At 41.7% G+C, this 27361-nt stretch overlaps 1 protein-coding gene across 1 annotated transcript in view; it reads right to left on the bottom strand.

Annotated features, from left to right (window-relative positions):
• Window positions 1–18862: 18862 nt before the first annotated feature.
• USP46 (ubiquitin specific peptidase 46) overlaps window positions 18863–27361 on the bottom strand; it is a 32003-nt gene continuing 23504 nt past the window's right edge. The window contains exons 6-9 of the mRNA XM_081209009.1: window positions 24731–24814; window positions 24170–24367; window positions 22510–22588; window positions 18863–21073 (exon numbers count right to left, since the gene is read on the bottom strand). Coding sequence (XP_081065135.1) covers window positions 20972–21073; window positions 22510–22588; window positions 24170–24367; window positions 24731–24814 — 463 coding nt within the window. The 3' untranslated portion in view covers window positions 18863–20971. The remainder of the gene's footprint in view (window positions 21074–22509; window positions 22589–24169; window positions 24368–24730; window positions 24815–27361) is intronic.

The following is a 27361-nucleotide window of genomic DNA, read 5'->3' as shown; positions in this document are numbered from 1 at the left end:
TGGAACAAATAGCAGCTTTGAAGAGACATTTTTAGTGGGGAAGACAGTAGGAGAAAAAGAGTTAAGCCAAACCTGCATTCCATAGTCCTCCTGATCCAATTCAGCCCTCACCCTGCCTGAAAAAGCTGACTTTTGGGGGGCGGGGGAATAAAAATAAAAACGGACAATTTTCAGTCACTCCAACATCACATTTAGTTTGACTGCCAGTGTAAGGTAAAGGGACCCCTGACCATTAGGCCCAGTCGTGGCAGACTCAGGGGTTGCGGCGCTCATCTTGCTTTATTGGCCAAGGGAGCCAGCGTACAGCTTCCAGGTCATGTGGCCAGCATGACTAAGCCACTTCTGGAGAACCAGAGCAGCACATGGAAACGCCGTTTACCTTCCCACCAGAGCGGTACCTATTTATCTACTTGTACTTCGTGCTTTTGAATTGCTAGATTGGCAGGAGCAGGGACCGAGCAACGGGAGCTAACCCCGTCGCAGGGATTTGAACCGCCAATCTTCTGATCAGCAAGTCCTAGGCTCTGTGGTTTAACCCACAGTGCCACCTGCATCCCTGACTGCCAGTGTGGTCGGCCACAATACATTGTCTACATTCTGAAGTGACTTAGCACAGTCAAAAGACAAGTACAATTCTGCTTCATCAGAGCAGGACTTCGTATCTTTACATACAAGTGTGTGTACTTCTTTGGGGAGGCTTGAGTCTAATGTGGGGAAACTGTGACACCAGCAGAGTGGAGCGCAACTTTGGGCCTCCACAGAAGGTTGGGAAGAAGCACCTAAAGGCAGATTATGGTTGATTGACATCTGTGACCAGGCACTAAGATGCCCAGGTATCAACATCTAAAGAACTATAAATATTTCCAAGAATGCATTTCCTTCTGAAAGCAGTTTATTATAAAATTCATTTTCAATTACTCTGTGAAGTCTTTTCAAAAAGGTCATTGGACAGCTGCCTGACAGGATATTGTTGAAAAGGAGTTAAGGTGGAAAGTAACTTGTTTTAAAATCCCACAATCCAAAACCAAGGGAAATATGTGTTACCATATATGTGGATGGTCTAATTCCCCAACATTATTACCCTTGCAGCTTGAATTAAGCTTGTGGCACAGTGACACATGTTACGCAATGTTGTTGTTGAAGAAGTACGGCGACCCACATTGCCGTTTCAGTTAAATTCTGCATGGCTGTCAACACTTAAAGCAAGTAAGTCAGAAAATATGTTTTCGTTATTGTTGCCTTTAATGGTTTCATTCCAGACAGTGAAATTGTTTGGTCAACTGGCAGACTGACAAAGATGCCCACATTGGGTGGGAAAGCTGTAATAAAGAAACAGAACCACTTCTTGAGGGGCTGGAAAACAATTTAGGTCATTTATGTTCCCAGAAATAGCTTGGTGCTGAGTGGCTTTATGTAACACCAAGCTTGTCCATAACAGAGCAAAATGTGGCTTTGCACCTGCCTTCCTGACAAAGGTCCGTATAGTTATAGCTGTGGTTTTCCCAGTAGTGATGTATGGAAGTGAGAGCTGGACCATAAAGAAGGCTGGTCACCAAAGAATTGATGCTTTTGAATTATGGTGCTGGAGGAGACTCTTGAGAGTCCCATGGACTGTAAAAAGATCAAACCTATCCATCCTTAAGGAAATCAGCTCTGAGTGCTCACTGGAAGGACAGATCCTGAAGCTGAGGCCACCTCATGAGAAGAGAAGACTCCCTGGAAAAGACCCCGATGTTGGGAAAGACTGAGGGCACAAGGAGAAGGGGACGACAGAGGACGAGATAGTTGGACAACATGAGTTTGACCAAACTGCGGGAGGCAGTGGAAGACAGGAGTGCCTGGCGTGCTCTGGTCCATGGGGTCATGAAGAGTCAGGCATGACTAAATGACTAAGCAACAACAAACAACAATCTCCCCATTAATGGTCATCATCCACAAAATGATCTCCCCATCCCAGTGTTGTCCCAGAATTCTCCTCCTGTCTCCCCAGTGCTGATTCAAGACACATTAAATTAGGGGTGCAGGGGTATGAGTAATGGGCTCTGACAGAGTATTAGAGTCTTGGCAACTGTTATAAGAAAAACTGCTCCCTTTCCCTTATGGGGCATTCCAGAGCCCGTATAGAGTTCTTAAGTGGGTTCCCTATCGGTAGGAGAAAACAGAGGCCAACCAGAGAATATTGAGAAGCAAAGCAGCTAGTAAGCCTGATCTTTATTAAAGGGACTGTTGCAACACTCACCACACACAGGAGGGAGGAGAACCCTGAACAATGGTGTGCAAGCCCTTATATAGACTTTTGATATTGCCCACCCTGTAGCCCAAGACCACCCCCCAAAACATTCTACATACCTCACACAGGGAGGCAGTCTACAACAGAAATCCTGCCTGCCAGGATACCTGATAATATTCACCGATTGCATTACCTGGGCAGCCTGGGCATTCTTTTGTGCTGGTTAATACTTTAGTTCCTGAATCCATGTCACAGGCTCACCCTAAAGAAGGTAAAGGTACCCCTGACCATTAGTCCAGTCGTGACCGACTCTGGGGTTGCGGCGCTCATCTCGCTCTATGGGCCGAGGGAGCCGACGTTTGTCCGCAGACAGCTTCCGGGTCATGAGGCCAGCATGACTAAGCCGCTTCTGGTGAACCAGAGCAGTGCACGGAAACGCTGTTTACCTTCTCGCCGGAGCGGTACCTATTTATGTACTTGCACTTTGACATGCTTTCGAACTGCTAGGTTGGCAGGAGCAGGGACCAAGTAACGGGAGCTCACCCCGTCACGGGGATTCAAACCGCTGACCTTCTGATCAGCAAGTCCTAGGCTCTGTGGTTTAACTCACAGCACCACCCACGTCCCTATTCAGACACAAATACACCCTTAAGACAGGATTTGCATGCAAAAAGACAATGGGAAGGCTTTCCCCATTTGCCTCCCTTACTGCAGAGGAATATTTGAGGTCAGCTTCAAGGTTGGTCTCCATTACTATTTCAGACACATGGTTCATATATTTAGATATGTGTGCATTTATTAATACTTGTTCTATATTTGAGACCTTAAAATTCTTATAACACAGTTGTCTGGCAATGCTGTGTCATGATGCCAGCCCTCCATAGCATCATCTCATATCTACTATATAGTAACTGCTCATTTCATACAATACCTTTTCATCTCTACAATTAAGGGATAATACTAATTTATAAACAGTTCCATTTTTTCCCAGAAGTATGTATGTAAATTTTATAATTATTTGTGTCAATGTGCAATACTCAATATAGTGAATCAAGATAAAGTGGGTGATTACATAAAGGTAGCAATTTGGCATAATCAAAGCAGAAGTCGAGGGCAAAGTTTCAGGTATCAACCATGCTTATTTTCATGGCATGTTATGAAGCTGTTGGGAACAAATCGTAGTCTGAACTTGGGGTGTTCACCAAGCTGTTTGGGGAAACCCCAAAGCTCAAGAAGGTAAGGGATGGAGAGATGGAAGGAATATTTTGTTTTAAGAGAGTTAAACATTTTGGAGCAGTGATTTCACTTCAGCAGTATCCCCTGTTTGGAAGGATAGTGTGGTTTCGTTTTACAGCACCCCCAGTTTAGGACACGGTTGTCAAGATGTGCATTTCACCTCTGTTGGGTATGTTTACCAAGAAAATCTGCATTAATCGAGAACAAGAGCCAGAGTTTTAAAGCTAATCAGATAACTTTGTAGTTCTTCAGATGATAAACATTGCTGACTAGCAATCTGGCAGTGTTATTCCTGTGACCCTTCAAGCTGTTTCAGGGGAGGGGGAGCTACTGCACTGGGGCATCATTCACCCTAAGAATAAAAAAGGGAAAAAGGCAGAACTCCAAATAGGTGTTAGAACTGACTTGAGCTGACCAAAATGAGAAAGAAAGAAAGAAAGAAAGAAAGAAAGAAAGAAAGAAAGAAAGAAAGAAAGAAAGAAAGAAAGAAAATAGGCAACTCTGTTGTTGTGTTTTGTTAGTTGCTGGTTTTTATCTTTTGTTTCTTCTTTGTGTCTCAGTTACCACCATGCATCTTGCTAGACAAACAGAGCAGTTTCTACAGTGACTGCTTGCCCAATCTCGGAATAAAATATTTCAGATCTTGACACTTAAAAGAGCCCTAGCCAGTTCTGGATTTGCGCCAAAGTATACTTTCTGTGGAGTTCCATGTTAATTTCCCTTTCCCTCTCTTTTTAAAATGAAAAGCAGGAATGGAAGAAGGACAAGTAGGGAAGGGGGGACTTGACACTTCATTTGCCAGCCATTTCATAGAATCATAGAATCATAGAGTTGGAAGAGACCACAAGGGCCATCGAGTCCAACCCCCTGCCAAGCAGGAAACACCATCAGAGCACTACTGACATATGGTTGTCAAGCCTCTGCTTAAAGACCTCCAAAGTAGGAGACTCCACCACACTCCTTGGCAGCAAATTCCACTGTCGAACAGCTCTTACTGTCAGGAAGTTCTTCCTAATGTTTAGGTGGAATCTTCTTTCTTGTAGTTTGGATCCATTGCTCCGTGTTCGCTTCTCTGGAGCAGCAGAAAACAACCTTTCTCCCTCCTCTATGTGACATCCTTTTATATATTTGAACATGGCTATCATATCACCCCTTAACCTCCTCTTCTCCAGGCTAAACATGCCCAGCTCCCTTAGCCGTTCCTCATAAGCCATCGTTTCCAGGCCTTTGACCATTTTGGTTGCCCTCCTCTGGACACGTTCCAGTTTGTCAGTGTCCTTCTTGAATTGTGGTGCCCAGAACTGGACACAGTACTCCAGGTGTGGTCTGACCAGAGCAGAGCACTCAAAAGTGCTTTTCTGATCTGTATCAAAAGAAAGTCAGAGCAGCAGTATTGAAAGGAAAACTGGTTTTCGGGGAAACGTTAAACACCATGCAACATCTCTGGTTTTTTGTTTGTTTGATGCCAGGTGGTCACTGGGGGCACGTTCAGGCATGAAATCCTTTTTTGCAGTGTCTGTGTGACTTCACTGACAAAAAAAGGCCACTCCACAATTCCCCCTTTAATCTGGATTTACCATTTCTAAGGAAAATATGATAAACTGAAGAAAAAACACACAAAACTAAACAAAACTATTGCTGTTTATTTGATAGCAATATCTTGGCAACCCTTTACAGTGGTACCTCGGGTTACATATGCTTCAGGTTACATGCGCTTCAGGTTACAGACTCTGCTAACCCAGAAATATTGCTTCAGGTTAAGAACTTTGCTTCAGGATGAGAACAGAAATCGTGCTCCGGCGGCGCGGCAGCAGCGGGAGGCCCCATTAGCTAAAGTGGTGCTTCAGGTTAAGAACAGTTTCAGGTTAAGTACGGACCTCCGGAACAAAGTAAGTACTTAACCCGAGGTACCACTGTACAATAATAAGCCTCCATGTGGAAACCCATTTTTATGAGTTTGCCAAAGCCTGATACTGTAATCAATTGAGGAGCTGCACCGGTGGTCTCACTTTGCATGGCTCTTGACATCCATCTCTATCCATCTGTCTCAAGAGACAATGGAGTTCGCCTTTGGTAGTGAAGTCAAACTGCTGTGTTAGCAGCACCAAAGTGACCTCCCTGGGGCACAAGCCTGGGAAGTGCGTATGGAGGTCTTGGGCTGTCCAGACAAGGCCCTCCTCTCCATTCCTCTAAGCCTCATTGACGTGGTCCAAAGGAAAGAAGAGCAATACACTTGGCACCAGCTTGGCTGCAGGAGGTGCCGGAAGGAGACGTACAAGGCACCATCCAACCACCTTAGGGACTCCATTTTGGATTTGTGTTACATTTACTCCTTAGCCTTTGTGGTGTAGTGGTTAAGAGCAGTAGTCTCGTAATCTGGTGAACCGGGTTCGCGTCCCTGCTCCTCCACATGCAGCTGCTGGGTGACCTCGGGCCAGTCACACTTCTTTGAAGTCTCTCAGCCCCACTCACTTCACAGAGTGTTTGTTGTGGGGGAGGAAGGGAAAGGAGAATGTTAGCTGCTTTGAGACTCCTTCGGGTAGTGATAAAGCGGGATATTAAAGCCAAACTCTTCTTCTTCTTCTTCTTCTTCTTCTTCTTCTTCTTCCTCTTCCTCTTCCTCTTCCTCTTCCTCTTCTTCTCCTCCTCCTCCTCCTGAAGATATCACACAAAGCAGCATAAGTTTAGGATCAGAGTTTTCTTTCTCCTTTTTTTAAAATATATATATATTAAATTTTCCATTTTAACAATCCAATCAAATCACATGAAGTATTCCAAATTATACAAATACATATCATATAGTCCAAATATTCTGCCAAATTATAAATTTTCGTTGAGGCTTCCCATGTTCAAGTTCAGCTTCAAGTTCAGTTTTCTTTCTCCTAGATGGGCTACCACCCCAGTTCAATGAGCTCCACATGCCCATAGTAATAAACAGTGCTGGGTTTTTTATCTAGAAAAAGAGGTCCTGGAACTCACCATGAACACCTCCCTTGTTCTCTTATATCAGCAATGGCACCCACCCGGGAGGTGTCAGAACTCAGTTCTGGCAAGTTCCAGCTTTAAAAAAGCCCTGATGATGATGATAAATAACTTCTACAACCTAACATGTTACATTACAAACTCTCCATCACATACTACCTCTCAGCTTTACGGTTATTTTAAGACAGCCTGAGCAGATGCTTTTAATTTTTTTTAATTAGAGGAAAGTAGCATAGAACACTACCGAACATGAGGTATGGCTCTTTGAAGGCTGCACATTGGAATAAGAAGGATGTTGCAGCCTAGGATTTAGAAGCCCTACAACAGAGTTCCCTGAAGTAGTCTTCCTGGCGCCTTCTTGTATCATGCCTGCCTCTTTGTTTTTTTATGTAGGCCTATTAATTTCACGACCACTGAGTGCCTGCTTAAAGTATTTACAAAAAAAATTATTGGGCATTTCCAAGGTAGACATCTTATATAATTAGACTTAAAGTAAATCTACTACACTTTGTTTATAACTGTGGACCACAGATTCTCTGGAAGGCTTAGAATTTCCTGTTGAGCAGGGAGAGCTTGACAGGCAGCAGGGATGCAAAACAAAAGGGAACCAGCCAGCTCTGAAAAAGGTTCTGTTTTTTTGCCCATATTAAGCTAAACAGATGTGGTACAGAGTGGCAGAATTGCTAAAATACGCCCTATGCTTTGTTTTGGCAACCATTGTATCATCGGTAGAGACACATGAAAAATGTAATCTGTTGCTGAATTTGTTGGCGAGGCTCACACCAATGCTGTCATTTTCAAACTGAGAATCGGAAGTGTTTTTCTCTAGCATAAAGGCGACAAATTCAAGTATTTTTTTTTTAAATGCAGGTACGTACATTCCTTGAATAAACACAGATCTTTTCCACCTCATTTTTGGGGGAGGGTTGATTTTTATGATACTTCTGTAGCTGTTGTGAACAAAAGGGAGGCACAGGGTTATTCCTGAGATCTGCGGGTATAGGGCGGTATACAACTTTAATAAATGAAAATTAAATAAATAAATTCCTGTACCCTCCTGCCCAATTCCTACTGCCCAACATGTACAAATACACGAATGAACCACCAAGTTCTCAGCTGGAATTCAGGCCACTGTAGATATCCATTTCTTATTGGAAGTGTTCCAGTTACAGATAGGTAGCCGTGTTGGTCTGCCATAGTCAAAATAAAAAAATTCCTTCCAGTAGCACCTTAAAGACCAACTAAGTTAGTTCTTGGTATGAGCTTTCGTGTGCATGCACACTTCTTCAGATACACACACGTGCATGCACACGAAAGCTCATACCAAGAACTAACTTAGTTGGTCTTTAAGGTGCTACTGGAAGGAAATTTCTTGGAAGTGAACCTTCTTTCTTGGTAACGCTAATTTGCTATGCAATGCCAATGCCCTCATATCCTGTCAGCAGGCTTCCCATAGGCATCTCGTTGGCCACCACAAGAATCAGTCTGATCCAACAGGGCTCTTCTTTTATCTACTTATGAAAAAGCAGGAAGACAGCTTATACTGAAAAATATACCTGGGTACTCAGTCTAGAGGCTGTTCTCTTAGACAAAGACAAGCTGGGTTTTGTTTTTTAAATCTTCTCTCTTAATAAAATTGTTCTGACTAGTGAGCTACAATCTCTGCAAATGAGCAGAACCAAGCCACAAACATAGGTGGCAAGTTTGAAATATCCTTTGATTATTTGCTTTGCATGCTGACCCCCAAGGACCGATAAGCCACAGGGCAGTTGGAACAATTCCACCAGGGCCCGTGCCTGCAAGGGGTCACAGTGTGTGAGTTTCCTTTCTTCCTTTTTTAAAAAAGTCAGCCTTCAGCCTCTAACCCTTCCAAAGAGGAAGTTATCAGTCAAAATATTGAACCTGGCTGGAGATAAGATTTTCCTGAAGTGGGTGAAACAGGTTTCATATTGCTCTGGAGCAGAGCTGGCCAATTGATGAGGTGGAGCAAAGTACCCTCCTCAGGTGGTGGAAGTGCAAGAGGCGGCAGCTGGACTGGTGACTGGGAGTGGCCACCAAGACCATATTACACCGGTCCTGAAAGACCTACATTGGCTCCCAGTTCATTTTCAAGCACAATTCAAAGTGTTGGTGCTGACCTTTAAAGCCCTAAACAGCCTCAGCCCAGTATACCTGAAAGAGAGTCTCCAGCCCCATCATTCAGCAAGGACGCTGAGGTCCAGCTCCGAGGGCCTTCTGGGGGTTCCCTCACTGCAAGAAGTGAGGTTGCAGGGAACTAGGCAGAGGGCCTTCTCAGTAGCGGCGCCCACCCTGTGGAACGCCCTCCTATCAGATGTCAAGGAAATAAACAACTATCTGACTTTTAGAAAACATCTGAAGGCAGCCCTGTTTAGGGAAGTTTTTAATGCTTGAAGTTTTATTCTGTTTTTAGTTTTCTGTTGGTAACCACCCAGAGTGGCTGGGTATTATTATCTGCCTGAGCACATCCACCACCTGGAATGTCCTTCTCTCACCAGCAAAAGGGAGGCATTCCAGCATGTGGCATTGCCGTTCATCTTCCCCACCCCTGAAGCAAAGAGTGGCAATGCCTTGTGGAATGCCCCATCTCTCACCATATTTGGCAAGGGGGGCATTCCATCAGCAGTGGAAGTGGTGGGTGGGGGGCGCACTAGAGGAAGCACAGGGCAGCACATTCCCGTTTCGTCTCATGTGACAAAATGGGATGAGATACCCCTCTTCTGCAGAGCAGTTCCATAAATCGAAAGGGCTCTTCCCCTTTCAATCTCATTACCTATGAAATAATTCTCTCCCTCTTTGGAGAAAACTCTTGTGTGAGAGAGATGTGGTTGTGGCCAAAGGTAGACCCATCTACCTTTTGTGGGGTTTTTGGAGGGTGTTTGGGGACTAAATACAGCAATGGAGTTGGGGCAGGGGACAGATTTTGTTGCACCTGGAGAGGAGGCTATTTTCTTCCCTGGTTGTTTTGCTGAGTTCAGCCACGGCATGCACCTGGGCACATGCTTTAATGCTCTCCTAACAAACTACCAGCCATTACCAAGGTTTGTCCTATAGTTTACAGCTCGTGGTTTATGTGGGAGAGCTAAGCCAAGAGCCCAGATTTGGATGACATGGTAAGTCGAAACTTGTGCTGTGTTTTTTTAAGATATGCACCTAAGAAGTTCTAAGTATGTCCCTGAAGTGTAAAGTGAAAATGTAAGAAAATAAGTTTTCAAACATGGTGCTCTTCTGATCTGATTTGGCTCCAGCTTCCCACTGACTGTAAATTCAGTGGCACAGTCAGGTTTGCTGTGTACAATGTGTTAAATGTTCCCAGAGAGTTTCTTATGGTTGCATGTCAGGTTTAATGTGATCATACCCCCCAAAAGAAACAAGCAAATGGATAAAGGAAGAGAATTATATAAAAGTCTGAGGATTAGGACAACAATGTTGGTTTGGGAATAGGAAAAGAGGGGAAATGTGCAGCAACAGATATAGAGAAGATATAAAGCAAGAATGAAAGGTGGTTTTGCCAGAAATATCTGAGATATGCTCCAGGTGGAGAAGATAGTAATAACAGATTATTCCCTAGCGGGAGCAGAGCAATAAAGTCTATAAAGCCTGATGTTAGTAGAACTACAAGCCTCCCACAGAGATGTCCAAACATAGGCTTTTGAAGAATGAGCAGAACTGAAATTCTGACAAATGCTATAGCAACTGTCACCAAGGATACTGTCAGAAACTTTCTTATCCAGAAGACTCATGAGCTGTGGCATGTGTTAACAAAATTGGGAATAACTTTTTAAAAGCCAAAACAAGTGCCGCTTCATGATACCTCTGGAATGTGTGTGTCTCAAAATGGAAATAAGTCGCCTTTAGTAAAGCTAAAAGGCAGTGCTTTGGAAAAGATGGAAGCATGATAATATGGCTTTAGGAATCTACATAGATGTTTTTGTGAATGAAGGGAAACTTGAAAGGAGCCAGGGTTGAACTAGTTCTATCAATAAAGCCAACACAACATAATGGGTTATAGAACTGATTGAAATATAAGATACGAGTTGAATAGAAACAAACATACAGTGGTACCTCAGGTTAAGTACTTAATTTGTTCTGGAGGTCTGTTCTTAACCTGAAACTGTTCTTAACCTGAAGCACCGCTTTAGCTAATGGGGCCTCCTGCTGCTGCCGCACCACCACCACGCAATTTCTGTTCTCAACCTGAAACAAAGTTCTTAACCTGAGGTACTATTTCTGGGTTAGTGGAGTCTGTAACCTGAAGTGTATGTAACCTGAAGCGTATGTAACCTGAGGTACCACTATATGTTTAAAACAAAATGTCCAAGGACCAGCTCTAAGACCACTGTTGGCTTAAATGTGGCACATATTTTATTATTATTTTATTATACACCTCACTCTTCCTTCAAAGAGCTGAAAGTTCAGGCACTGTGTGACCAACAGTAGTCACAGCAATTTTAGACCTACAGCAAATGCTGAAGTGAGAAGGACAATTTCAGTTTGTGCATAAGTGAACCTATACATTATTTTACTTGCCAAACTTGTTCTTATGTTCCCTCAGCAATTGTCTTGCTAATCAACTGCCTCGTTTTTCTATTGTGTAAAAAAAACCTTGAAATGTTCCCTCAGCAGTTGCAAGCCTTCAGGAACTTTTCTTTCCTGCCTACCACCAAGGCAGCTTTTCACAAACACATCCCTCCTCAAAAGTGTGTTGCTGAAGACATTCAACAGTTGACTGAGGCCCACTCTCCATAGCAAGAGTGACATTCTTATCCACATTAGCACTCAAGCAGAGAGCGCCAGATGGATGGCTGCCTATATTATCTATTTCAGAGGGCTATATGCCTCACCATCATGCTGATTTTCTTGTATTCTTGCAGGACTGACTATTGGGAGACTTGCGCTCCCCTGTTTAGAGTGCTGCACTTGGTTTGCACCATCAACTGCAAAATGTAGACTCCACCACACCACACTGAACCCAAACGTGTGCGCACGCACATGCACACATGTCACAGGTAGCTTTTGCATGGCTGGTAAAATAGAGCTATATGCAGAAAGAACCTGTTTCCGCATGTAGATTTCAGCTGTTCTGCTATTTGTTGAGTTGCTCTTGAACCTTAGAGAGAAGAACATAACACTCTTTACCTCCATCCCAGTAAACTAAACCATTCCTAAGCACTGCAGACGTCCAGTCAGTTATGTTGAAGACCCCCATCAATAACAACAGAGCGGCCTGATTAGCAGTAGCTAAGGAAATTTGGCTACACAGCTTGAGTCTAAGGAGGAAAGAGATTATCCACAATTAATGATGGGTGATTCTGCCAATTTCAATTTCTCTGTGTTTCTCGTTTTCCCAATATTAAGTTGATTTCTTCACATTTTCACAACTGTTTTAAAACAAGCAAACAAAAGGTCTCCGTGAAAATTCATCAGCATTTTGGTACAGGTTTATCCTAACATATACCTCCTTGAATGCAATTTTTCCTAATGCACACTTTTTCTTTTTCTTTTTGCAAAGTGATTTCCCCTAATGTAACACATTTTGGTTTGTTAATTTCACTACTACATGCATTTTTCTGCATCCATTATTTGGCTGGAGAACTGCATCACAAAATTTACAGTTCAAAGCATGGTTGAGTTTTAGTCTGCGCATTGTTTCAGAAAGTGTGAATTAGCTAGGTTCACCTTTTAATCCTAACTGAATCAAATCAAGGAATCAGCTAGATTAGTCAAAAAACACCATTTTGAATATGTTATAAACACAATACTAGGTAATGCTGGGGAAGAAAACAAATTTATTTGCAATTTTCCATAGCAATTTTCTCCCCTTTTTTGTAATGATTTAATTTCTGACTTATTTATAGCATTTCCCCCCCTGTGTGTAGATCCACCCAAGATCTCTTGCCCATAAACACACCGTCATAGAAAGATGGGAAACATAAACAAGGACCAAAATGGATGATACATTAAATATGTGACTGCATTTAACATGCCTGGCTTCTTAAATTTTTAAAAAACTAGCTGTGTGTGTGTGTGTGTGCACGCGTGTGTGTCTAAGCTGATAAAGCTCAAGATTAATCCTCCCCCCTTTTCTTGTCACAGTCCTGACAAAAATTGCCCCTCAAACTGCTAATTCATCCTTCCAGGGATCTCCCAATTGGCATTTTGTCCCTCATTGAGCTGCTGATGTAGTAACAAGTACGGTATCTGTTAAATTGTGACAAAGGCTTTCTATTAGGTATGCCCTGCTGCTACTAGATTTGCTAATCATTTCAGATGAACAGATTATAAGGTCATTTCCCACTTTCTCTTTTCCTGATATTGCTAGAACATCTTGCAGAAGGCCTTTTTAACCAATTTGGTTGACATGATGAGAAGGCTGGCTTCAAATTGCCAGTTTCCATTTTGTTCAAATTTAGTTTCTTACTGATGGATATCCCTTCTGGCAAGGTCAGACAATGTGCATTTAAAATAGGCTGCTGTGGAATTTTGAGAACATTGCTAGTGAAACACTTGAAAGTGCCGTGTATAAAAATTGATTCAGATATTCAGCTGGCAAAATATTCCCGTTCTTTCCATAGATGTGAAACAAAAGAACACGAGGACAGGAATGGTCAAGAATGTCATCGGCCTTAATTTTCCACACTCTTATTTGAACGTATGAATAGAAGACTCTTACGCTCTGCTCCAACTATCTCTTGTGGACTCCAGTGCATACAACACACACAAAACAGCTCCCTCGCCTGCTAGGGCTTCCATGTTCACTTCAGTGGAGGGGCGAAATGCAGAATGCAGAAAAACACATGTGCACATTTCACATGTGCAGGCGTTCCACATGCTACATTTCACAGACCATATGGGACTCTAGGTTGCAGTACAAGTGCTCATTTTATTTGCAAATGTCAACATTAAAAGCATTGGGCATAAGCTTATTCTTCTGGCCAGCCCTGGGTTTTCATAAAAGGCTGGTGTACAAAGCCTCGGTCAGAGTTCTTCAATGCTATTCAACAACAGTAGCAACAAATGCTGCTTGCTTTCAAATTCCATCCACTATTGCTTCCAAGCTTGGGAGCAAACAAGGTGGTCGTGGTAGCTCCTTAATGAATTTCAAAAATGGGTAGGTTACCCCTTAGCCTGTTTAATTTGTGTGGGAGTCTATGTCCCTTTGTTATAGGTCACAGCTCTGAGTAGAGCGACATCTTCAGGCTCTATGGAAACATATTTTCATTTACCCTCTGTGAAGAGCTTGGAAAGTTCATTTAAAATAGGAACTCCATCTTATTCAAGCTCAACATGTCCACAAAAGAACTAATTCCAGATCATGTCCATCATAGGAGCCAACTTCTAAGGCTGAGGTCCATATGCCCCCCCCTAAAATATTTGAGGTGGTTGGGGGGCCCAAAAGTTGATGGGCATTGCCATTCAAATGTGTGCTACATCTTGTGATTGATTATATGGGGAAGGGCTTACCTGCCTCCCCCATATTTTGTTGAAGTTGTCACCTCAATGTCCACCACAAACTAGTTCAGTTTATGTTCAATTCACAGTTCACTTTAAGTTCACCTAAATGATTCTTGGGGAAGTGTTTTCAGCATTCAAAATGTTACAAGCTGCGGTGCTGAAGCATAAACTATAGCTAAGATGACTAAGAAAACATCAAGATACACAGAGAGAAGTATGTGGCTTGTTTAATGTACTTTCCCCAAAAATTATTTTCTTTAAGCTTAAAGGATCTAAAGAGCAAAAAACAGACGTAAGAGAATGCACCTGAAGTTGAACTAGAAATCGTAACCAAGTGCTGCCACCAAATTAATGTAATTCACATTCACCCAGCAATTACTTTCAGGTGTAGTTCAGAGATTTTTTTAACTTCTTTAAACTGAACTAGGTGATTCCTGAGTGCTCACTGAAAGGACAGATCGTGAAGCTGAGGCTCCAATACTTTGGTCACCTCATGAGAAGAGAAGACTCCCCGGAAAAGACCCTGATGTTGGGAAAGATGGAGGGCACAAGGAGAAGGGGACGACAGAGGACGAGATGGTTGGATAGTGTTCTCGAAGCTACCAGCATGAGTTTGACCAAACTGCGGGAGGCAGTGGAAGACAGAAGTGCCTGGCATGCTCTGGTCCATGGGGTCACGAAGAGTCAGACATGACTAAGTAACAACAAGGTGATTCCAAGTACTGCACCTGCAACACAGAATGTGGCAGCGTGTAACCAGCAGGTAAAGGTAAAGGTAAAGGTAAAGGGATCCCTGACCATTAGGTCTAGTCGTGGCCGACTGCGGTTGCAGCACTCATCTCACTTTATTGGCCGAGGGAGCCGGCGTACAGCTTCCGGGTCATGTGGCCAGCATGACTAAGCCGCTTCTGGTGAACCAGAGCAGCGCACGGAAACACTGTGTACCTTCCCACCGGAGCGGTTCCTATTTATCTACTTGCACTTTGACGTGCTTTCAAACTGCTAGGTTGGCAGGAGCAGGGACCGAGCAACAGGAGCTCACCCCATCACGGGGATTCGAACCATCGACTTCCTGATCAGCAAGCCCTAGGCTCTGTGGTTTAACCCACAGCACCACCGTACTCATTATCAAAATCCTAAAGTACAGCACAGTTGCTAGCCCCAAAGAACGATAGAGAAACAAAGCAAAACAAAAGGATGTGAGGGTCATCTTCACATTATGGAAGAACATGCAGAGCAGAAAATAAATGTATATATTGGCCACCTAAAGTGGGGGATGGGGGGAACTGCCCTCCTGAAGATAAACAAGACACATGTCTGACAGACATCCACAGACCCATTGCTAGCCAGGTTCTTAGTAAAACATGCCTTTGCACATGTGTAAATTACTCTCCTTTGGGATGAGAGACACACTCACAGCTCCAGTAGTCAACCATTGATATAGACAGATGAAGCAGATTGAATGTTGTTTCCCAGCAGGGTGTGAAGATGTGTTTTGCACAAATTGTGAAGGAGTGGGGGAAATGGCACTGACTTCTCAGCAAATGTGCATTTACTCAACCTTTGTCCCGCTGAAGACAGTGGGACTTATTTCTGAATTTTTGCGCTTAAGACAGGATGCTTAGGATTGTTGCGCATTCAGCTGATTTCTGTACTAGACTGTACTAGACAGTCTAGATATGTACTAGACTGGTGAGAGTCTAGTACATATTTAAGTCTCTCCTTAACATCTTTAGGGCTTGAAGTAATTTGCCTTAATCCTGCTAGCATGGGTGTAACCAGATTTACGTCGGAGGGGGCTCCAGAACCAATCGATCTGTGATGCAATCGGTCAGTTAGTTAAGCATTTTTATTTATTTGATTGATTGGGGGGGGACTGCCCCCTGCCCGTGACTATGTGCATGCCTGCTATATTCACACAGAAACTGACTTCTGCGATAAGCCTGGCTGCAGGAGGAATCCTACCTGAGAACAAACGCTGCATGAATCATTTGCAGCCTGATCCACTGGTCAGGGCTGTATATGCATAGCCTTGGCTAGAGATGTGGAATAGCATCTTTCAGCTGTTTAGGAGGGGGAGGGAGAGTGGGAGGGAGAAGGGGAAGGGGAGAGAAAGTAGGGGGCTGGCTGTGCATTCATAAATACACATACAGGCTTACTTGGGACAGTGCCTTATACTAAGCAGACCATTGGTTCATCTATCTCACTACTGACTGCACTGACAGTTTTGACTGTTTTATGCCTGATTTTGTAAGAAAACTAGAAAAGGGAAACCTAGCATAGTAATTTTACCATTAAAAAAACCCCAGTATAATTATCTGTATTTATTATCCAACTCAAATCATGAGATACAGCAAGGAAAAACATGTTGAACTGTATATTATAATATTTAAATATTATTTCCATCTTCTGGCTTTATTACCTGCCACAAAAAGAATATTGTAGTTAATGTAAAACACAGATATACCCTAACCCCTAAGTTGTTTTTTAAAAAAATATTCACCAGTAATGCAAAAATTCTGTCCATACAAACATCAGCTCCAAACATTCCAGTTATACATTAATACTAGCTTCTTTTTTTATTTTAAAAAGAGGTTTAACATATATCCTTAAAATGTTTGGCAGCAACCTTTGCAATGTACAAAACATCTGTATTACACTGATTAACACTGAACTAGAAAGTGCATTTATTCACCACAACCAGAGCAGCCTAGCTTGTCAGAAAAGTGATGGTCACACCTCGAGAGAAATGCTGTGCAATATAGCAAAGCAAGTAAAGGATTTCATTCACAAAAGGATCATATCCTAACCCCATGGGAGTCAATAGGACAGTTGTCTTTTGATGTAAATGGGCTTTAATGGAAAGAGCCCCATTGATTCCAGCTACTGATGAGACAAGCTAGCATTGTTCCAGTCCCAACATAAGGAATAGTTTCTATATTCTGTATTCTGAGGCAAGATCTACATGCTGTGGGCTGCTGCACACATGCCTGTTAATCACTTGATCAAATGATGCCTCACAGATGTGAATGTGCTAGCACAGATCAAAAGCCAGCAACACAACTTTCACATCATTGCCTAAAGTGCAATGCTTCTCAGATGATGTCCAGCTAGGTGAATGAAGTATGATAAGCCTTGGGCTCACACACTCCTCCTGCTTTGCTTCTTTTGTGGCCATAATATTAGTTTTAAACAAACCACAGTCCCCCATTATGTAGAAACTTGGGGAACTGTGATTTGTTTAAACTCCAATAAGTTCCAAAAACAAAATGAAAGCTGGGAGGAAACTGTGGTTTCTAATCCTGGTTTATTTCCTAACTGTAGTTTAAACAAACCATAGTTTCTGCATAATGGGAATCTGTGTTTTGTTTTAAAACAGGAGTAGACGCGTCCACAATCTTCTCCTTAGAACAACAAAAGGCGAGGGTTTCCCATTACATCTGAAACAGGTCTGAGTCAATCGACATATCAAGCTGTCAGAAAGAAACCACTGAGGAATCAAGTGACGCACGTGTGTGTGTGCAGTGACAAAGACAACAGGCACAATTTGAGGTCTTCTTGATATTAACCCAACACTTCCATCCTTTGCTTCAGCGAGTAGCCTAGTCAGGAACCTGCAGACTAACGTATTTGTTCACAGTAACTCAATAGCATCAGTTATTCCATTTAAATAGCCCTCAAGCATTCTGCATATAGGGACCTTTGATGTATTTATATTGTGTTCTTGCACTGAACACAAAAGGTGTACATTTTGCCTTCCTGAAATACTGAGCTCTAGATAATTAATATCACTGGTATTATTGGGTCAATGGTTTTTTGATGTTTAGCAGAACATAAATAGGTACATAGATATTGAATCTTGGGGAAATGAAAAGGAACAATCACTCAAATTGATATATATATATTTAAGGATTCAACAAATCCATGAGGCCTAGGTGAATCGAAGGACATTAGCTATAATTAACTCTTTTTCAGAATATATTACTGAGTATCAGATATTGGGGACAATCAAGCAAGAGCTATTGCCTTTGTAGCTAGGCAGGGACATTTGGTTGGCTACTGTTTGAAACTGATTGACCTTTGGTCTGATCAGGAATGATTCTTCTTATGCTATATTCAGGACTATGTATATTTTTATACATTTGACGTCACTGTGCAAGGGTGGGATCTGGCATCTTGTTGAGAAGTCAGAATTCTTCAAATTGTTTTTAAATATATATATTTCTAATCTTTGTTACCACTGACATGTTTGGAAAAGATGTGGGGAATGCCTGCTATAAAATTTAATTTGTCAAAATTGGGTCTGAGCAGGACTTCAAGTGGTCAGGAATACACACAGGCTTTATTAATCTATGTATAGGTGTCTGTTTATGTACACAGAGTATCCACAGCCCTGTTGAATAAATGGAATATTCATGCAAGCAAGACTCTCCCTCTACTCTGTTAGATCACCGCAAAGATAAAACAATTTATGGCACTTTAAAGAATATCCAATTATGCTCATGTAAGGTGCTACAAAGTAGTTCTAAATGCACTGTTTCCTGTCTCAAATGCACAGTACACGGTGTTCTCACTAATACTGTAAGATCACCACAATGTAACAAGGTACACAACACATGCGCACAAGAAAGATTTTCATTCCCAGATGGAAAACCAAGATGCAAGTTCCAACAGTGTTGAATTATGGCAAAATAAGCAGCACAGCAGTAAAACTGTAATTAGATCTCTATTCAGAAAGTACTAAAAGGGGCTCTTTCCTAATAAATACATGCATATTTTTAAAAAATAGAAAAAATGATGTACATCTCTTCTGGAATTTTCTCACTTGAAGTCATACTCAGATCTGCACAAATCCAGGGTATATGTCAGCATGAAGTAGCTTTTGCACAATTCATTTATTGTATTCCTATTTTTATATATTTTTTATATTGCAAACGTGAATATCTCGCAGGGTATTTATTTGCCTTTTATTTTGATCGAAGACCATGCACTGCACCTTACAAGTGTCAAGACAATCCAACTCTGCAATTTTAGATCCATTAATTCAGCAAAGTAGAAATTATTCCCATTCCTCTTCTGATATTTGCATTTAAACATGACTTATGCAATAATATTTTTAAACAGCTATTGAATAGCTAGAGTGCATTTATCATAACTAACAGGGAACACCTCAAAACATTCATATAGTCTTAAAACACAAGTTCATGCTAGTAAATTGCTCATGGCTGTTGATGCTGTTAATTCCTGCAGGGCCAAATGCTCTTCATGATTACACAACAAGCAAAATGCCTGCAAATATGATGAGCAAAAGAGCCAGAGATATTTGTATATTGCAGGTTCTACTGGTGGCATGCAGAGACACATATTTCCTCAAATGGGGAGTCTCACTCAGCACAACTTTGGCAACCCAGTGTTTGGGCCAGAGAGCATGTTTGGCCACCACTGCATATCCTCGAGATGGGAGCAAAATCTGCCCTTTCTCTTGGATCAGCAGCTCTGTATTTTCCCCAACAGCTTTGCCAATTTGGGCCAGTTTTCTTTGTACTTAATGGGAGTAGCTGAAATTGGACCAGGTCCTATTTACTTTAGGTTTCCGGCGTTCATCACACTAGAGCGTGACAAACAGATGGAACCTAAAAACTGATTTTCATTACATATGACTACAAATGTAGTACATCTTTGTGCAATGCCACATAATTTGGCTCTCAGTGCAATCGGTGCCATCTGTCCAAGTCCACAGCTCTGTGTAATATGACGGCTATTCACTTAAATCCAGGGATTCTGATCTGCGTGTAGGATCTCTTATGTGCCCATGATGCATCCCCAAACACCAGGAAGAATGAGAAACTCCTCTTTGCATGGAGCTTTGTACCAAAATCCTATGGAGCTTTGGATCATGGTCACTATTGCTTAATTGGATTGTACAACCAATACTTGCTTGCATGCATGATACTCATATAGACATGTGCAAACTCAGGTAAGCAAAGACATTTTGTGGTATTTCTTTGGGATAAAAGGATACTATCACTCATCACACAGTGAAAGTAACATGGAAGAACAACTCCCCCCCCTTTTCTTTTCAGTGCAAAATCTCCTAAAGCCTTTTACAGTGTGGGAATCCAAAGGAGCAGTTTGGCTGATCTGTGCTGTCACATGATAAACAGGAAGACTGGCGGAATTTGGTTCAAACGGGAATGAGCGACGTTGTGTTTTGTGGCTGCCAATTTGATATTGTTTCATGACCCAAAGCTTGAGGGGGATCGGGAGATAATAGTTTTCTAGTCGAAGAGTACCATGTGACACAATCCACAATCCAACCAGATTGAGGATCCATGAATATGAGTTACATTTCAGTAGATATCTAAAGCAGCAATTTCCCAAACGTTCCAACTTAAGGGAACACTTTTCACATGGATTGCTCTGCCTAGGAACCCTTGTGCATTTTCCAGAGTTCTTGCAAAAGAGTTGGGTGTTCTAGGCTGCACATTTCATTTGGAGTGTTGGCTAGGTTTCCTGGGGCTCACTACTGTCCTGTGTGAATGGTGAGAGTGCCTCTTAGGACACAGCCCAGTGCTCCCCACAGCTACCCTTTACAGGTGAAGATTGGTAGCTGCAGGCAAGCTGCCATTAAGGGATGGATGTCTACCATTACTATTGCATCTTCTCATTGAGGAACCCCTGACAGGTATCTCAGGAATCCCAAGGTTCCTCAAAACATGATCTGAAAACCACTAGCCTAAAGGAATGGTTCTTTAGAAACAGAGAACAAATGGTCCTTAGTGGTGGTGCAAACATCTATGCCACATTATACCTCAGTTCAGCAGGATTCAGCAAATGAACACGAGCTGTATAAATTTGTTCTTGCAGTAGTTAATGAGATTCAGACTAAAGAAAAAAAGATCTTCCAGTCAAAGATGGAGAGTCTTAGTTCACAATTTCGGCATGAGCTTATCACTGTCATACTGTATTGGATGAGTCTACATGGAAGTCAGTTAACAGTGTTGGTCAGTTTCTCCTCTCGGGGTGGAAAAAGTCAAGTGTCTTCCCAAGTCACTCTCTTGACTGATAAAATAAAATATATCCAGATTCTGAATTTTTAGATATATCAGAAGTCAGACCATAAAATTCTTCAATAGCCTGCGCATCGATTTTCTGCAAAGGTAAAATAATCAAAATGTTAACGGAGAAAAATTAAGGAAATGGATGTAACAATATTAAATCAAATAGGCTTTGCCCAAGGGAAAATTCTGTTAGAAATTTAGACAAGGTGGCAAAATAGTTGTCCAGCTCCTTCCAAACTCTCAATTTATGTAACACTTAGAGATAAACTTACCTTTAAAATGCACAGAGGCTGGCAAGTTACTGCAATAGCTGCAGACAGCTGAGATCTTTCTCCTGTTTGTGGCTGGAGTGACTTGAAGTACAAACTTTTGGGAAGCAAGCTTATTTTGCATTGTCCAATTGAGAAAGAACATCAATTAACTTTATTCCATCCAGGTCCCCTCTATAGACCTTTTGTTCAACTTATTACTGACTACAATTTCTTTGGTGAGCAAGTGCCTCTAATCCTTTCACCAAGACAATGAGCAGGTAGGCTATGTGATACAACTGGGTATGCAAACATAAACCGACCAAGTACAGATAGCTAAAGGCCTAGGTAATCCTAGCTGCCTTCAGGTTACAGCTACTTGGTTCAAATATATTTTGCATTCTGTCGCAGCACGGCCCTTCTGTGTTAACCGTCATTTTTATTTTTCAAATCTATGGTGTGCCCTTTACTCCCAAGTTTCTGGGAGATTTTATTTATTTACTAAAAAATATTTATAGACAAACCCCCTCCATACAAAATAATAGGCTTGTGTACAGCAAAATACGCAGGTGCAACTGAACATAAAAAACCATAAACACAATATAAAATAATCACACAAATGACTGGCTCATCTTAAAATAATTTAAAACAACTGAGTAGGCCTGTTGGCATGAAAAGGTCTTCCAAGAAATATCGGGGGGCAGGGCATGGAAGAATTACTGTTTGCAATGATGTTCCATTTATGAAGCAGGTAACTGGTTATTATTCTACTTGTAATTCCCCCCCCCATTTTATCTTGGGCTGATTATGCTATATGCAACTAAAATTAGCTTGTGGGGGTCAGGAGAACCCGCCAGAACAGTTTGTGGAGGGAGGAGTGGGGGTGATAATTCAATCTGGGAAGGAAAAAAGCTTGTGCCAATGGAACAAATGCCAAGGTGCTACATTGAATTCCTTCCACAGTATATCAGAGAAAAGGGTTCTATCTCAGGGCTGCTGTGCTGGTTTTCTATTGATGGAGAGTATTTTTAATTAGGGAGAAAATCAAAAACAGAATCCTCTATCTACACCCGGAGGGGATTCCATCTATTCTGTTATCTTGCTCTGTTGCATATGTAGATTAGGTTGCAATGAACACCTGAGGGTAATTAAAAATTAGGATCCTTGCATAAGTCCCATTGGTTTTTATGTTTTTCAGTATTGGGGGCTTGCTCTTATGGGGGGGGGGGGAAACTAACCTTCAAGCTATAAGCCACATCCCAGGAACAAGTATACTGACCTCTACAATGTCATCATCAAACAATAGCCAAAAGCCATGACTTTTCACAATGGTAATATAATGTCCACGATTAGGTCCGCTAAAAGAAAAGAAACACCATTAAATTTGAAAAAAGAATAAGGACACAACTGAGTCAACCTTCTAGACATAAAAGTTGCATTCCCTGCAACTATAATTCTCCCCTCAGGGTATTGTCTATAAGATGTTAAGGCTTGAACAGGCGAATTCCATCTTCTCCCACATCCAATTTATTTTCCAACTCTGTTTCAACTGATACCTTAACATTTTGATTTTCAATCAAGGTAGTTCATATGTGCTTGTTATGCCATTTGGGTTTTAATAATAATTTGTTGTTGTTTAGTCGTTTAGTCGTGTCTGACTCTTCATGACCCTATGGACCAGAGCACGCCAGGCACTCCTGTCTTCTTTAACCATAATTATAATAATAATAATATTTTAATTGACAAGCTTATATACACCTGCATACCTAGGTAGTACCCCAAATGTGTAGAAACCACATTTTTGGGTGCAGAAACCCTTATTTTTAGGTGACCCTGTTTTGTTTCCAAACTGACAGGCACTCCTGAGTACTAAAGGCAGTGCTTTTTTCTGGGGTTAAGCATACCCCTAAACATTTTGTGAATTTAAGTTTGGCCTCATTGAGGGGCAGTATTTCAAAATGAGTAGGAAAATGAGAGTACCACTAAACATTTTTTTTAGAAAAAAAGCACTGACTAAAGGAAATTATACTGCTTCTTCTGCACAGGATTTATTTTCTTTAATGAAACATCAGTCTTGACTGTGGTCAGATTGATGCTTCATTAAAGCATCAATCTGACCACAGTCAGACAGCAGAATTTACAACAGCAACTTACACTGCATCAGCACCAAGGGGCAGATGCAGTAGATGAAATTAAAAATTCCCTTTAAACTTATTTGCATTAAAAATAGCACTCCTTCAGTTAAAATCTATGTTCCAGAGTTTACCATCAGTTCTCATTCATGGACCATCACTGTCACTGCAGCCTGTCTTATCCTCATTGCCATAAAACAGAATTTTAAGACAGGCCTGGCGATCTTCAGCAAGAAGGTATTTAACATATGTTTCCTCTGAGTGGCTGGGTAGTTTCCTTAGTAACAGTTGAATTAGCTCTCTTTGGGTATCACGATACAGCGGGCAATATAGAAGAATGTGCCAAATGGGACAATCCCATCAGAATTACATGGAAGAAGAAGAAGAGTTTGGATTTGATATCCCGCTTTATTACTACCCGAAGGAGTCTCAATGCGGCTAACATTCTCCTTTCCCTTCCTCACCCATAACAAACACTCTGTGAGGTGAGTAGGGCTGAGAGACTTCAGAGAAGTGTGACTGGCCCAAGGTCACCCAGCAGCTGCATGTGGAGGAGCAGGGAATCGAACCTGGTTCCCCAGATTACTAATCTACCACTCTTAACCGCTACACCACACTGGACACCATCTCTGTTCCACTGGGATGTCATCATATGTGCCCTCTAATAATGCTGAAGGGAGAACAGTAAAGCAGGCTCTAGAAAATGCCCAACAGTGTTCAGAACTGTCCAGCGCACTTAAATCATTTGCTTGATAGGATTTTTAGTGTTCGCGTTAGAGTTTATAAATGAAAGAGAATGCTGCTTACCTGCCGCAATGCACTACTACAGCCACCAAGTCATACATGCGATCCAAGTTAATAGCATCCCCGGATGTGTTGAAGAGACGCAGCTCAAGAGGAAATACCACGCGGTAAGAGAGCTTGGTATACCGATGTAACTGCTCCATGTATTTAAATCTTTTCAGGTGCAATGCAAGGATCATTGGCAGCTTTTTGACCCTCATCCTATGAAGTCAAAATAATATCACTGGATAAGAACAGAACCTGTGCAGGTTTTTGTTTTTTTTCCTCCAAAGGGGAAAAAGCAACCAGCAATTATTTGTTATAAAAGCTATTTTTAAAAAACAAACAACAACAACAGTGTAATACTTTAAATATGCACAAAAGGGAGTCCATGATATCCATAATAAAAATGTACAATTAATAAGTGCCCATTCTATTTATAAACAGGTCTATGTTCCCACATAGGCACACCTCTGTTATTGTTTTTTGCAGAACTGAAAGCAGGAAGAATTTGTTTTATTTCAACCACTGCTTTAAAATTTATACTAGCCTCCCTGGGACCAGGCCACAAGGTGCTTTGCTTACCTTTTTTGTGCCTCTTGTTTGCTGCAGCAAGTCTCACAGTAGTACTTTTGTTCGCTGCACAATGTTTCTGTGTTGCTGAAGTCTCTGAAAAATCAACGGAGGGAACAGTGCTTACAGTTTCATACTTCCCATCCCAAATGCATCCTGAGCTGGTTGCAAAATATTGTACAGTTGCTTGACTGTAACTCAAACACAGTTGTCAGAGAGAATATACTTGCAGGATCGCCTTACTTGAGAACTGTCAAGGGCGCTGAGAGTTGTTAGGAGACTCCCTAATCTTCTCACTGAGCTATGATTCTCAGAGTGGTTTAACTCTCAATCCCTCTTTCCAGGGAACTCTGAGAATTATAGTTTTGTGAGGGGAATAGGGGTCGCCCAACATCTCTGAGAACCTGTAACGCACTACAGTTCCCAAAATTCTTTGAGGGAAAGCAGGCCTCTTTAAATGTGTAGTACAAATGGGCACTCATTCTGCTCTTCAAATTTTATTGAAGTGTGGTTTTCACAGGCATAAGAAATGCTTGTTTTACATTCAACAGATGCCAGATTACTTCATTTTGACCTAGCTAAAATAAAACTTCTAATTTCTGGATAAAAGCTAGACATATAAACTATTCTTAGACAGAAATATGCTGGAGGTGTTGGTTTATTCATGGGGCAAATGCTTTTCTAAGAAAAAAAAATAGAGAGAGAGGTAAAACTGACAGAACCAGCTGGCCTTTTCAACTCCTTGTGGAAATAAAAATAATTGATACATAATTTATTGTGTTATTTTATGAATTCCTCTTTTAATGCCAGCACTGATGCCCAGAGGAAAAGAACTATGTTTGGGGGCTTAAACACAAAAGGGCTTTTTCTTTCAACGATAACTAAGAGGAAAGAGAGTTTGCTGTAGTATTAAAGGGAAGCAAGACTAATTGAGCTATTGCCTCTGAAATAGCTCCTGTTTACTTATTTCTCTTTCCTGCTCAACACTGTTTATACAATTAAGGTCAAACAATGCCGTTTCTGTTCTCAAACATGGCAATTATAATTTCCAAAATACACTCGGGAAACCTGCCAGTTAAAGGTTCATTTCCATTGCACATGCGGGCAGACATGATTTGAAGTCACTCTATGTTAAGAGCTCATACTCTTACAAGGGGTTAACTACAGTGAGTCCAAAATCTTAATACAGTGGTACCTCGAGTTACAAACGCCTCAGGTTACAAACTCCGCTAATCTGGAAGAGTTACCTCGAGTTGAGAACTTTGCCCCAGGATGAGAATGGAAATCGTGCGCCGGCAGCACAGCAGCAGCAAGAGGCCCCATTAGCAAAAGCATGCCTCTAGTTAAGAACAGTTTCAGGTTAAGAACACACCTTTAGCTAATGGGGCCTCCTGCTGCTGCCGCGCTGCCAGAGCACGATTTCTGTTCTCATCCTGAAGCAAAGTTCTTAACCCGAGGTACTATTTCTGGGTTAGCGGAGTCTGTAACCTGAAGTGTATGTAACCCGAGGTACCACTGTATTAGCTTTGGGGGTTTTTGACTCTTGTAGATTTTTTATATATTCATGATTGGTAAAAAAAAAAAACCACACATTTTGGATTTTTTTTAATGTTTCAAATATTTTACTTTCATTCATACTGTTTTGCAACTTTGGTGTTGGCTTCGCAGGGCCCATTTGGGAAGAAGGACAAGAGGGAAATTTAAGAAGTAAACAAATGCCAGTAACATTCACAAAGGTTATAAAACGATGCCATGCACTTTCCGGACCAAGCACAAGGGAAGTCCCAGATAGAGTGCATTATGGTAGTCCAGTCCTGAAGTACTCTTCTGAAAATGCTTAGACTTAGATGAGTTTCCAGGATAAGGAAGACAAACAACTGTGGAAATGGTACTGAGAGTGCTTCTCTACATCCAGATTCCCACAAGAAAACGGGACAACCAAGAACAGAATGTATGACCCACTAAGCCAGGGGTGGAGAGCCTCAGATCCAGAGGCCAAATTCAGGTCTCCATGCATCCCATATGACTCTCCCCAGGCCACAGCCCCCCTTCAGCCACACCCTCCACCACTCCTGGTGGAGCTTCCTGCAGCCAATCAGAAGCCACAATTTGGTTTTCGAATGTTTTGGAAGTTGAACAGACTTCTGGAATGGATTCCATTCGACTTCCAAGGTACGAATGTATAAGCATTTGGGAAAGCACTTGCGTCTCATGATGGGAAGCAGAAGAGAATATGATCCCTTAGGTAAGAGCTATGTTTTCATGTAGATGGACTCATGCAGTCACCTGCCTAAAGAGCTGAAGCAATAAACCTGAGAGAATGCATGTGTGTGTGTGTGTACATGCACAGGCAGGCAAAGGGGGATTTTTGACTTCCAAGTACTGCTACGTCTTGGACCCAACTGATAACAAGTCTCAAGCAGGTTCTGAACTCGGAAAGATGTGTTAAATTGCACTCTTAGTTCAGTATAACTCTGGTAAATCTCTCTGGTAAATCTAAATTCAAAGTTGTATTTAACTCAGTGGGACCTAATGAATGCTTAACGACTTCTTTCAGATTAACTTCTGTGATAAATAAAGTTTTCTAATACTTGGGATAAATGCTCCATATTATTCATCAGTAAGCCCTTTGATTGACAGATG

The sequence above is a fragment of the Podarcis bocagei genome (genome assembly GCF_964188305.1).
Source record: "Podarcis bocagei genome assembly, chromosome: 9".
In the NCBI taxonomy this organism is placed as follows: domain Eukaryota; kingdom Metazoa; phylum Chordata; class Lepidosauria; order Squamata; family Lacertidae; genus Podarcis; species Podarcis bocagei.
Note: the sequence above shows the minus strand (reverse complement) of the source record. Positions and strands in the feature narration are given on the sequence as shown.